The 13,870-nt window shown below is 34.2% G+C and overlaps 1 protein-coding gene across 2 annotated transcripts; it reads right to left on the bottom strand.

Moving 5' to 3' along the window:
• Positions 1–4,526: 4,526 nt before the first annotated feature.
• Positions 4,527–12,678, bottom strand: LOC133190501 (protein phosphatase 1G-like). 2 transcript variants are annotated; one of them, XM_061326160.1, is made up of 10 exons: positions 12,466–12,678; positions 12,214–12,283; positions 11,852–12,070; positions 10,062–10,849; positions 8,495–8,649; positions 7,308–7,401; positions 6,472–6,706; positions 6,111–6,240; positions 5,029–5,122; positions 4,527–4,895 (listed from the first exon to the last, which is right to left on the bottom strand). In XM_061326160.1, exons 1-10 carry the CDS (start codon positions 12,574–12,576, stop codon positions 4,668–4,670), a joined length of 2,124 nt encoding a protein of 707 aa, XP_061182144.1. In that variant the 5' UTR covers positions 12,577–12,678; the 3' UTR covers positions 4,527–4,667. The 2 variants fall into 2 exon arrangements, with proteins under 2 accessions (XP_061182144.1, XP_061182145.1); XM_061326161.1 differs by having other exon boundaries at positions 11,879–12,070.
• Between the last annotated feature and the right edge of the window lie 1,192 nt (positions 12,679–13,870).

Genomic DNA, 13,870 nt, shown 5'->3' with positions numbered 1-13,870 from the left:
AAAGTAAAATTAAAATTAAAAATACTCACGGTATTGTATTATGAAATAGAACAGAAAAGTCACTTTGGTTTTTATTTACATTACCCCCCCCCCCCTTTTAGGATCTTAAAAATCATGTATACCTATACTTTATGTCACCAAAATCTTAATGTATCATTATATTTTGTTTCGGTTTTGTCTTTAACCATGCTGTCCCTACATTCCACTCTAATCACACTATTTATCTTCAAAAGTAAATTCTATAGTGTTAAAATATCAAATCATTCTTGTTAATGCATTAAATACATTTACAACCAGTCCACACTATAGGAAGGAGAGGGATGGCTTACATGCTCTTAAAGTTTTAAACACTTTTTTGAAAACAATCCCTAAGCCTGGGTGTGCATATAGACTTTAAGGGGGTGGAGGGGGGTGGGGGTGGTCCTGACCACAAGCACTTGTGAAGGCATTTCAACTATACTTTTCAAGTGCAGAATTAAATCTGTGCAGTTGTATTAGAATTTTAAAAATAACTCGTTTAGTTCATAAAAAATAACTATCAAAATGATTTCAGATATAAAGTCGTAATGGATTTAATGAGACCACATTTTGGTAACCCACACCACGTGACCATTGCCAGCTGGTTTACCAGTCCCAAACTTCTGCATGATTTAAGGGAAAGGGGAGTTTTTGGCACAGGTACAGTTATTACTTCGAGGAAGGGAATGCCAGTTAGTTTTAAAGCTACCCGCTTGCCCAAGGGAGACATGATTTTGAAGTCGCAAGGTCCTTTGATGGCAGTTCTGTACAGTGATCGGCGACAGGTGACTCTCCTCAGCACTACAGGAAGTTCCAGGTAGGTTTATCACATAATAATATTATAATATTCTAAAATTGTTGACTGCATTTAATGATGTGACATTTCATATTTAGAATGATGCGAAAAGCTAACACGAAAGGAAACATAGGTAATCAAAGATTACGAAGCTCACCTCGACGAAGGCTATCTATAAGAAAGGCAAATCTCACATCATATTTTTTATAGTTAGTGTTCATCCCAAGATCAATATCCATACAAGTTTGGTTTAAGAAGGACTTATAGATACTTGGAAATAGACCTGCTCAAAAAACTTCTAACCTGTTTACTAATCAAGAAAATTTTGGACAGTTCCAACATCCAAAGCAAGTCTGGAAGTTTTCATCCTTAGATGTACCATCCAAGCTGTTTAATCATAACATGCCATAATATTATATAGCTACTCCAAAAACATTACTCTGGTCACCCAATTTTCTAATGGAAAATGTAGGTCAGATTCAGAATCCAAAACAAGTCTGAAAGTGTCCATCCTAAGATACATCATCCATGCTAATTTGATTAAAATATGGCTAAAATTCACTCATCTGAAAAATCTAGGTCAGATTCAGCATCCGAAGCAAGTGTGGTAGTGTCCATCCCTAGATGCATCATCCATGCAAGTTTGGTCCAGGTAGGGCTTATAGTTACTTGGGAATAGACCTGCTCCAAATATAGGTCAGATCCAGCATCCGAAGCAAGTGTGGTAGTGTCCATCTCTAGATGCATCATCCATGCAACTTTGGTTCAGGTAGGGCTTATAGTAACTTGGGAATGGACTTGCTCCAAAAACTTTAACCTGGTCTATCATCTGGAAAATCTAGGTCAGATCCAGCATCTGAAGCAAGTGTGGTAGTGTCCATCCCTAGATGCATCATCCATGCAAGTTTGGTTCAGGTAAGGCTTATAGTTCCTTGGGAATGGACCTGCTCCAAAAACTTTAACCTGGTCACTCATCTGGAAAATCTAGGTCAGATCCAGCATCTGAAGCAAGTGTGGTAGTGTCCATCCCTAGATGCATCATCCATGCAAGTTTGGTTCAGGAAGGGCTTATAGTTCCTTGGGAATGGACCTGCTCCAAAAACTTTAACCTGGTCACTCATCTGGTAAATCTAGGTCAGATCCAGCATCTGAAGCAAGTGTGGTAGTGTCCATCTCTAGATGCATCATCCATGCAAGTTTGGTTCAGGCAGGGCTTATAGTTACTTGGGAATGGACTTGCTCCAAAAACTTTAACCTGGTCACTCATCTGGAAAATCTAGTTCAGATCCAGCATCTGAAGCAAGTGTGGTTGTGTCCATCCCTAGATGCATCATCCATGCAAGTTTGGTTCAGGTAGGGCTTATAGTTACTTGGGAATGGACCTGCTCCAAAAACTTTAACCTGGTCACTCATCTGGAAAATCTAGGTCAGATCCAGCATCTGAAGCAAGTGTGGTAGTGTCCATCTCTAGATGCATCATCCATGCAAGTTTGGTTCAGGTAGGGCTTATAGTTACTTGGGAATGGACCTGCTCCAAAAACTTTAACCTGGTCACTCATCTGGAAAATCTAGGTCAGATCCAGCATCTGAAGCAAGTGTGGTTGTGTCCATCCCTAGATGCATCATCCATGTAAGTTTGGTTCAGGTAGGGCTTGTAGTTACTTGGGAATGGACCTGCTCCAAAAACTTTAACCTGGTCACACATCTGGAAAATCTAGGTCAGATCCAGCATCCGAAGCAAGTGTGGTAGTGTCCATCCCTAGATGCATCATCCATGCAAGTTTGGTCCAGGTAGGGCTTGTAGTTACTTGGGAATGGACTTGCTCCTAAAACTTTAACCTGGGACGCCGACGCTAACGCCGACGCCGACGCCAACGCCGGGGGTATAGCATAAGCTCATCTCGACTTCGTCGAGGTGAGCTAAAAATTGTTAAAGCACCAGGAGTTGTGCACAAGTATAACGAAACAATGGGTGGAGTAGATCTAGGTGATCAGCTTCTTACACAGTATGAACCCCAGTTTCGTAGTCTCAAACTATGGAAGAAAATTCTATTCAGCTTCTTAATGATGGCTGCAGGTAATACATATTTTGCAACATTTCTTGACTTTAAATTACTTCTCGCAAATATATATAGGACTCAAAAATACATGCATGTGCAACATGTATTAATGCTATTATGCATTATTTAACAAACCGGTATCTTTTTCAGTCAATGCCTACATCTGTTACAAGTCCTCCTTCGTGATATAGAAGAAAATCGACCACTTACAATTTCAGAAAGAGATAATAAAGAGACTTTTGGGAAATTTTAGGGAAGGAAGATCAAGACGACTTGGTGTACTGAGATGTGCTAGATTGTCTGCCAAACATTTCATAGACTGGATCCCTGAAAAGAAGCGAATGAAATGTGCTGTTTGTTCAGGAAAAAGAGGGAACTTTGCCGGAACAAGGATCCGTACTGACAGTTCATTGGCGTAATTTGTGAAAGCTCATCAGAAAAATAATGTAGATATAAGAAATGAATCTAACGCGCCTCATGATATATACCGGTGTGAAGCGTCGTAGTTCATGTCCTCATGAATCTTCAAAAATTAAATTCATTTCTAAATTATACTTTCATGTTCATTAGTCGAATCTGATCGGTTGGAAGGCGTTTGTTACACTACTGCGTGCATAAACCACGCCCTCCACAGGCAGACAATTCATTACAAAAAACGCCACTTCACTACTCGATACAAGGAATACCCTATTACTTTAAAACGGCTTATTCTTCACTATTTTTCTTACTTAAATTGCAGTTGTCGGGATTTCTCTGGTACTATATAATTTTTATAAATTTAGCAAACTACATAATTATATAATAAATGTACTGGAATTTTATTCCAGATATTCTTTTTCGTCACATTTATTTGAAAGTAACTTTTATTTTGAAACAAATTTTTATGCAAGCAAATTTTATCGCACTTGCAAGATTTTACAATCAGCTTTAGTAGTTTTAGTCTTTTATAAAACGGGATTAAGAATTTTTAAATTCCTTTTTGTTAAATTATTTGTGGAATGAATAATTTCAATTTTAAAATGATCTATGTATGAGGATCAGGTTCCAAAATTCAGGAAGGGGTGTTCAAATCCGGATTTGTTCCTGATAAAAAGAATTTATTCACGAACATTATAATAATTGTCTGTTACGTTTAGGTATTTGGGTACGCAGAACGTACAGACTACTGTGACGTACTAGTGACGTCATAACGTAATTCTATTATAAATGGCACTAAGTAAAAATGTGTGTGGGGTGGGGTGGGGGTATAAATGCTAGACAATGGTCTATAATCAGCTTATTGCTCACTAGAGAAGATAGTCTCTGACTGTCAATCACTATACAAACAGAATCTTGCAGAAACTGCTATGGCCTCCTCATATATTTTACATGAAAAATTAATAAATTGAAAGTGTCATTAAAGTGCTTTCTTAAAAAAAAAAAAAAATGATAGTATTCTAAAAATTTCAAGGGTTTGTCTACATTTTCAATTCTGCAGAGACCAATATATCCTGACTTTTCAGATATTGCCTTCTTAAATTTTCTTACTAATCATCTCTTACAAACATAATTTATTTCAGTCTCTAAACTCTTCAAAAACTTTTTACATACTGAAATCTGTGCACAATTTTATGCAGATGTTAAAAGGAAAAAAAGAAAAAAAAAACCTTGAGCACGACCATAATAAGTTTATTACTCAGGAAATTCACAAATGGATGCAATAATTTTGACTGTAATAAAAACAAACATACTATAAAATTTCAATGTATATGATACATGAAAACTATATGAAATCGACTAACATTTTCTCTGCCTTATTTATCAGTCTCAAAACCCCCAAGCTCACTAGGAGTGAAACCCTGGGTAGTCTCATCAACGTCCAGTTTTGGTCTTTTTTCAGGCTGGCCCTCTATACTGGTATCAAGAGTGCTGGAATTTCTCTTGTTACTAAGATTTTCTTTGAAGTTGACTATAATGCAAGTCATATTGTCACATCCTGTGCCATCACCATATGTGTTGGGAGCAAGACAATAGTCAAATAGCTGCAAATTAAAACAGTCTATGATAAGTCATTAGGTAATGGCAACATGTACATAAGCAAACAAAACAAGAAACTCCAGAAAAGTGAATGTCTTCAAAACAAGTGAGAATTGTGCAACAAGCACTTATACAAACCTCTTCACATATTCTGGACAGGTTGCCTTGGAATTCAGGTTTATTTAATCTTTGTCTGACAAAATCTACCACTTCTTGGCTTGTCATATAATTCCTAAAATAAATTTCAATTTTTCTAGATTGCATAAAATTTCATCTTTCCTGCTACTTACTACAGCTTATTTAGAATACAATAAATCTATTGAGATGCCAACAAGTATTCTAGAGTTATATTTCTTAGTTAATACTGGTACAAGGAAGTAAAATGAAGCATCATTCAGTTATCATTAATAACTTCCTGCTGAAAATAATTGACATGAATTTCATTGTTTTTAAAACATGAAATATAAGCTATTCAAACATCACTTTTCAAAAAGTAATACTTTATAAAACAGTATGGTACATTGACTAGTATTTAAATTGGTTTGTTGGCATTGTTTTTATTGAGAAGGGACACAAATTGTGTCATTTTGCTTATTATCAAGAGTTAAACCTACACTATTTCAGGAGACTTTCACACAAGTTCTATCTTTTCTTGCCTAGTGGTTCTTAAGGAGGCTGGGGGGTCAACAAATTAACCATCAGATATAACATATTTTTTTAGATATGATATCTTAAGCTGTCAACTATCATTTGGCAAACAAATATTTCATACATTTTAGTTTTAAAATTTGATCATTTTTGTATATCTTTATATGGAGCTCTTCTTCTAAAGGAGATTAATATAGTCTGAAAATGGCCACAACCACCCAGCCCTCTTAAGAAAATTTTTGAAAACTCCCACCCTATTTTGTCTTTTCTTGATTATCTACCCCTTTCAAAGCATGAATGCATTCAAACAGAATGATTTCCCCATTTCTTATTTATAACAAAAAATTTTCATGTAACAATCATTTGTAGATGAGTTAGTCTTTACTGCATATAATCTTATGAAAAACTCAAATAATGACAGAACATCAAACCATACCAGTCACTTATTTTCAAACACATGGGTCCTCAGAAAGGCGTTTACTTAAAGTCTTGTCAAATCTGCTGCATTTTATTTTTCTTTATTATATCTTTTTATGTGTGCAAGATTGGGGGGGGGGGGGGATGTAGCTCACCAGATTCCATCACAAGCCAGCACCATGAAGTCATCCTCCTCCTGTATTGTTTCAATCATTATTTCAGGGAGGGCAGTGATCATCTGTTCCTTATCACTCTTCTCTTTATTTCTTTTGTAGAAATGGTCACCTACACAGTAACAACATTATCAATAAATGATATATGTACAAGAGAAACTGAGCTGAGTATTTAAATCATACTTGCATCTCAGTTATGACTGGACCTATCTTAAAAAATTCTCTCTCATACAAACATTTAATCAAGACCTTCTCTCCTCCTCTACCCTCTCTCCATCAAATAGTTACCTTACATTATGCACACTTCTGCTGTAGATAAATGAGGCATAAAGAAAAATCTTACCCAGTGCTCTGGAAAGATTTAGACCACCATTGATTCGCCCATCCACTGTTATTTTGCCCCCTGCTGCCTCTATCCTTTCCCGTTCTGAAGCATCCTCTGGTTTGTGGTCTACTGACAAATCCAGAGCCTTACCGCCACGACAGAGCACACATCTGGAATCTCCAACATTAGCCACAACTATCTCTTTGTCTCGTATAAGGGCTAAAATGGCAGTGCAACCACTTTCCTGACCAGGCTGTAAACATTTTGTCAGCAATATTAAAATCTAGAACCTTTGTTCTGTACTTCTGATCTGGGGCTATAGAAAGGACATTTATGTGAATTTTAGCAGCAAAAAATGGTTGTGCAGCTACTCAAGAAAATATCATGAATTTTAATTTTGTGTCCATTATTTATGTGAACACCTAAAAATACCCATAATAAAGCATAATTCTCTATTTACAGCATATATTTATGTAACATTTACTACAGACTATCATCAAAATCATTTATACAGAAGGCCTAAGGACCACAATTCTTACCTAGCAAGCTAAATCTATATACAATGTAAATATAACTGTCAACAAATTAAGTCAATGGCAATTACATACTGCAAAAGTAGAAATATTTCTCGGGGATTAATTTCCATTTATTTTGATGTTAAGGATGAAATTAAACCCAAAATTTTTATTTGGCTATATACTGAAAATGGTTACTTTGCAAACAACAAATTAAATCTCCATGAAACCATATTAAAACACAAACCTATGAAATTTTATCACAACGAAAATGTAACATAACAAACTCAGACAGATAAAAATTGTAGGAAAGTGACTTGAATAGCAGAGTCAACTTACTTCTTGGGTTGAATCCTCTGAAAAAAGGCCCCATCCTCCTGACTCCTCTTCTTCTTCTTCAGATTCTTCCTCCTCATCATCATCTTCTTCCTCACTAAAACCATACAGATTGTTTGGAGATGAAATAGGAAACTGTCTAAGTATTACTACTTCTCATAACTACATTTTACCAAAGGACCTATTCTTTTTCTTGCAGTATAATTTCCTGATTTTTAAAAATCAATTTTAATACAATTGATTTAAATTCGTTTCAGAAAAAAAGGTATGTATAATAGTGGTATATAAAAATAAGAAACTTCAGAAAAGATGGTTTTCTGTAAGATGCTAATATTTTTTTAATTCTGATTGATTTTCGTTTTTTTGTGAAACTTGTCTAATCAGGATGTTCTTGCCTAATACAAGTCCCTTTCAGTAAATTCAGCTGTTCAAAATTTTATATAATCTGAAATGTTGTCTAATCTGACCAATTTCTATGGAACCAGTTATGTCCAGATTAGACCAGTTTTACTATCATTAGAATGTAGACTCTAAGCACTCTAATTTAAGCACACCAAATAAACATTTCTAGGCATTAGTCAAGTTTGATTTATAGTGCCTGAATGCTGACACTGATGGTATTACATGTACATAAGCCCCCCCCCCCCCCCCCACTTTTTCTGAGTTGAGCTAAAAGTCAATGCTTTGTTATGATTAAAATAACAATATGTACTCTTCTTTATTTTTCTCTGAAATGAACAAAGCATATATGTGAAGTATTTGTTAAATGATAAAAATTGAGAAATCAATTCATAGGATTTCACCTTTATTAAACTTGTTAATCAAACCACATTCATTGAAATCTAGCAATCAGTGAGCAGAACAGGTACTTTCAATATTGTTTCTCTTTCTATAAAACATTACACACACTCAAATCTAATTAGAAATATTGGACATCTTAATGAGTCACACTAAATTGTGATTACTAAAACATTTCACTTCATAATGACCAGTATTAAAGCAAAAACTGTATTTGGGGTTTTCAAGTAAAAGTTGTTGATGAGAAATTATTCCTGGAATTTACCTGGAATTCTTAATGGTCCACTTAAACTGACAAGCCACAAATTTTATTAGTCCAAATTAAAATTACTCGGAGTCTAACACGCTACCATTGGTATCAAACCCTGATAAACTAGAACCAGACTGTTTACCTGTCAAATTCTACTTCCTCATCTTCCTCTTCCTCACTGTCAAACTCCTCCTCCAACTGCTTCTCAATACCCTCCTCCTCCTCCTCTTCTTGATCTTCATCTTCATTACCATCTTCTTCCTTCTTTGACTCTTCCAGAAAGAAAGAAGGCTTTGCCTGCAATAAATAGTCATTTAAAAAATGTAAATTTATGTGAAAAGTAAATGTGTGTTCTACCCAGGTTAGAGCAAAATATCATATATATATATATGTATACAAAATGAAATATAATCATTTTGTCTTCTTCAATGGTCATTTGTATTAAAATAAATCTTCATTACATTATGAAAAAAATGTTTTCCCAATCTTTCATTTCATTCAAAGCAGAATTTAAATATGTTGGTAGCAGTTTATTTATGATGGGAAATTAATGATTTTTACAATTTTATGGAATTCTCATTTCTAAGAGACTTCTATGTGTTAGGCCAAAAAAAATAATAGTCTTGTTTCCTGCTACCAGCCTGAAAAAAATAAGGCCAAATAAAAAAATATGTGTGGTTCCGGTAACCCGACCGTCCCTATTTTATACCCCCAACCCTAAACTTTTTTTTGGCAATTTTCATATTTTTACCAGAATTTTCCCCAATTTCCATCAATGGCTCCGGTTTAAGTTTTAGTTTCAGCAATGACGGCCCCCTTGCACAACATAGTGCAAGTGTTTATTAGTGTTAAATCCAAAGCAAGCTTGCAAGTAGGTGTCCCCTACCAATATTGACTAGAATATTATCACACCACATCTAAATGTCATTTGCAAAGTAGTGATAAGTATTATTTACAATAGAAAAATTAAGAAAATCATTTTGTTTTTAAAAAAAAAAAAAAAAAAAAAAAAAAAAATCCCTACCTACCTACCCTAATATTTTTGGAGGTGTAACCGGAACCACACATATTTTTTTGTTTGGCCTAGGGTAGGTAGGTAGGAAAATTATTTTATTTTATATTTTTATTTTATTTTTTTTCCGACAGCATTTTTTGGATATGAACTAATACAAGATAAAATTAAACATGTCACAGGTCAACATTGTCTTTTAAAATTGAATTTCATGTCTTTTATGCACAACTCAAGTGGTATTTTATGAAAGTCCATATTTAAAACAAGAATTTCATGAAATGCTTGTTTTGTGTTAACACGGAAACCGGTTACAGTGACAGAACGATGAAATTCTGGAAATTCCCGATTTTTTTTTCTCCCAAAACTTGAAAAAAACTTTAGGGTCGGGTGCAAAAAAATAGGGTAGGTCGGGTAGCAGGAAACAAGACTATTATTTTTTTTGGCCTTACATATTTCACAAAAGATTATTCATAAAGTGTTTCTAGATCATGATTCTTTTTTGCATGACTAACTTTGGGCTTTCTGACAATAGAGAACTCTGTTACCTTTATTAAACTAGAGTATCTGAGCAGTGTGTCACCTGCAAGTAATCTTTCGGATGAACATGCCACACCTCTGAGACAAATGGAGGGACTGAATACAGCCAATGTTCCCTAGATATTTGCAATGTTCTACAAGAGATACAAATTATACTTACGTCTGTTACTGAGGTATCCATGGATGTAGAAGAACTTGTTTTTTCTGCTGATTTGTTGGATGATTTCCCTTTTCCCTTTCCTTTTCCCTTCCCTTTCCCTGGACTGGAATTGGATTTTACAGACTCCTCCATTTCTACAGATTTTTCTGTTGCATCAGAGGTGTTCACTACTTTATCAGAACAATCAGATATATTGACACTCTCTGACTGGCTGTTTGAATTACTGTCAGGATTTAAGGTTTCAGATGAATGTGATGAGGATGAGGATACACTGTCTACCACTGAAGGTTCTTGCTTAATGTCACTACTGTCCGATTTTGACCCTGCTGATTCTTCAGACTTAGAGGGTCCATCTGAACTAGAAGATACACACTGCTGAAAACTAGATGAAGAACCTACAGTACTATCTACTGGGTTTTTAACATCCAATTTGAGGTCCTCACTTTCACATTCATTTTGATCATTCAACATTTGATTACTTTCATTTTGCTCTTTCTCCCTGTTTAAATTGTTTTCATTCTCTGCATGTCCATTGGCCAGCTTATCTCTTGTCCAGGAAGTTTCTGAATCAGCAGAGCTGCCTGCTTCTTCTGTTTCTACTGCACACATTGCCGTAAATTTAGACTCCTTCTTCCCTTTTAACATGGGAGAATTTACTTTTGCACTTCCACGATTTCTCTTTAGTAATCTGGGCTGTGGAAGTCCTTCATACTTTGCTAATAAATCTTCCAAAGGCATGTCAGCCTCTGTTCGCAAAAGATCTGCTTCCGATTTCATTTTCCTTTTAGCTTTTAGGAAGAAAATAATGTACATATATACAAGTTGAATAAACTTATAAATACTAAATAATCTCCTTAAATTAATAAATACCTAATAGCATAGTTTTCATTTTAACCTGCAACTTATTTGGTATTCTTTATGTTTCAATTCCAGTAATCAGACATGAAATTCTTTTGCAGTCTTTATTTACAAGAGAAAGTGAAATATCAACAAGTGAAATTTAGTGCTAGCTAAATAACTTAAATTATACATTATCCCCCAGATGACTGACTTCCCAAGATAAAAGTTTGAAATGTGGATCCTGCATGTAAAATATTAATGAAAAAATATAATAATTTAATCAATGAATCTTGCAAACCTTGTAACATTATTATTAATAATCAAATTATTTTTTTAAAACACTTGTACTAAGCATTTCTTGGTTTCTTAGTTAAATATCGTTTATGTGTGATTAAAAACCTCCAATGTCTTGACAAATTTCTCAAAGAATGGGTGAAAATAAGATCTTAATTTCATTATTTATGCATGTTGCATGATGCACTCATTATAGTGAATTCTTTTCTATGAACTTTCATCAACTTTATTACATTAAAACTATGCCCTTGAGTGTCATATAGTTGAGTGTTATATTTTGAGCTGTGGACATCGGCCTGAATAGCTCAGTTGGTAGAGCACTTGACTAGTGATGCAGAGGTCCCAGGTTTGATTCCTGGTCCAGCCATACATTTTCTCTTTTCCTGTTACATGAGTGTCAATGAGTGACCTAGCTACTTCAAATGTTGACAAGTAAAAAGAAGGGATGACTAAGATATCTTAATTAAATATGGATGGGCTCAAAGACAAAAAGACAGGCAAGACATTGCCATTACACCAATTTTCAGACAGATAAAGTTAAATCTATAGTCCAAAATTTTAATGCTATTTTTGTTAAATGTATGAGTTATTGACATTTTCGAAAAGCATTAAAATTTTAGCCAGATCAAACAACACAGTGAGAGATTTGGACCTACACTGTTTAAAAGTATTGGAAGTTTCACCTTCTTCATCCTCCTCTTCGTCTATTCCAGCTAAAATTCTCATCTCATCCAAGGCTTCCTTTTCTAGCAATTTCTGGTCAAATCCAAGAAATGCACTTTCTAGTGCCTCCTTCAGTTTGCCTTCTTTGAAAAGGGGATGTTGCTTGATGTAATCAGGAAAATGAAGTGACGAGTACTGGGCAACTTCAGATCCTGTTTTAATAAATAATAAAAGATGTAAATTTAATATAAACTTAATACAAACCTTGGAAGTGTTTGCAGCATGTTCAGGTGGATAATATATCATAAAAAACAACAGTAATTAATTTATGCTAAATTATAGAATTCTAGCTTACCTCCATGTCCATCATAAACAGCAAAGAGAGCAGTATCTTCATCCAAGTCATCAATGCAGTTGTGTGAATCCTTAAATAGAAAATGACAAGTTCTTTTGAAAATTGGATTTTGTTCCTTGAGAAACATAAACAAATTCTTACAAAATCAAAAGCCATGAACCTGATAACTTTCAACCACTAGTTGCACAACAGTCAGTTTTAATCAATTAACAAAACTCTCATACACAATAAACGAATACCCAGTTAGCTAACCTCTTGTGAAACTCTCCATCCTTGCATAGAGGAAGCACCGTAGCAAAACCTTTTGGAGATTTTGTCAATGGATATTTTTTCAGTATTTGGAGTGGACAGATAAGCTCCCATCTTTTACAATCTCCTCGTATCAGATATTCTATAATATATCCGTGTCATTCGTAAATATATTCAGATATCATCAAAGCACTGAAAACAAATGTATCATGATCATCCTGCATGTGTACACATTTTCGCGGCGTGCAGGACAGACCACGTGATTTCTGAATGTTAATAAACAACGTTTCAAAAAAAAATTTCATTAAGTTATGTGAATTATGCTGATGTTCATAGTTTTTCTTACCATTGGGGATATAATCTTTTACTTTATTTTTTTTATTTTAAGTATTTCGATAAAAAAAAAAATCAAATGGCGTACTTGATTACCATGATGGTCATGATCAACAGACAATAAAGCACGAGCCACCCGAGGAGCTTCGAGTGGACAACGACAGTTACTGCATAAAGTGAAGGGCCGCCGCTGCGACATTTTCTGCAGTTCCCAACCGATAAGATTAATCAAAATATGCAGTTTCTCAACGATTTAATATTTTAATTTTTGATAGTCAATGAAATAACTTTTGCTATAAGTACATTTTTTTTTTAAAGTTCATTAATAAATATTCATAAGCAAGAAATTTTCATTGGTATAGCAAATGTTGGATTCCTCATATTAATGAATTATATATTTCAGCAAATCGTACATATATTTTACTACATATTTATTAAATGATGTTATGAATTAGTCCAGTCAAAAGAAAGAAATAAAGCTTGTTAAACAAGATTATTAAAAAATTTGTAAAAGATGAAAAATTGTATTAATTATCGATTTTAATTCTCTATTTCTTATCGGTAAACAGGATTTATATTAATCTATTACCCCTTGAAAGGATTTTTTTTTTTTTTTTTTTTTTAATATTTTCTCCGCGGAATAGTTCCCTTAAAAACTATGAAAATAAATCGTTTTGAGGGATGATAGATTTATTAAAGGAAATGATAAATTGTCATCTTTATCAATAATTACAGAAGTTAATAACGATTTTAATTTCAAATTTTCACCGTTTAAAACTTATACGAGAATCTTGTACAACGAGCGTTAACAGAGGTGTTAGTAGCGCCTCTGGATAGAGAATTCATTTAGGAGGTGTTCAGTAGTGTTATGGGAATCAAGTACGCTAGAAGTAAGTTGTACCAATATTCATTACATTGACAATATAGTAGCATAATCTTTTCATGTATGAGTGGTTCATGACACATTTTATTGTTAGAAACGAACTTCTACTAAGATTTTTTGTATTATATTTTTCACAATTATTAAAGTTAGAAGCTTAAAATTATAAACGAACATAGCATTGCACAAGCTACT

Source organism: Saccostrea echinata, unplaced genomic scaffold, assembly GCF_033153115.1.
Source record: "Saccostrea echinata isolate AGI-Se365-2 ecotype Australia unplaced genomic scaffold, CSIRO_AGI_Sech_v1 ptg000022l, whole genome shotgun sequence".
NCBI lineage: Eukaryota > Metazoa > Mollusca > Bivalvia > Ostreida > Ostreidae > Saccostrea > Saccostrea echinata.
Note: the sequence above shows the minus strand (reverse complement) of the source record. Positions and strands in the feature narration are given on the sequence as shown.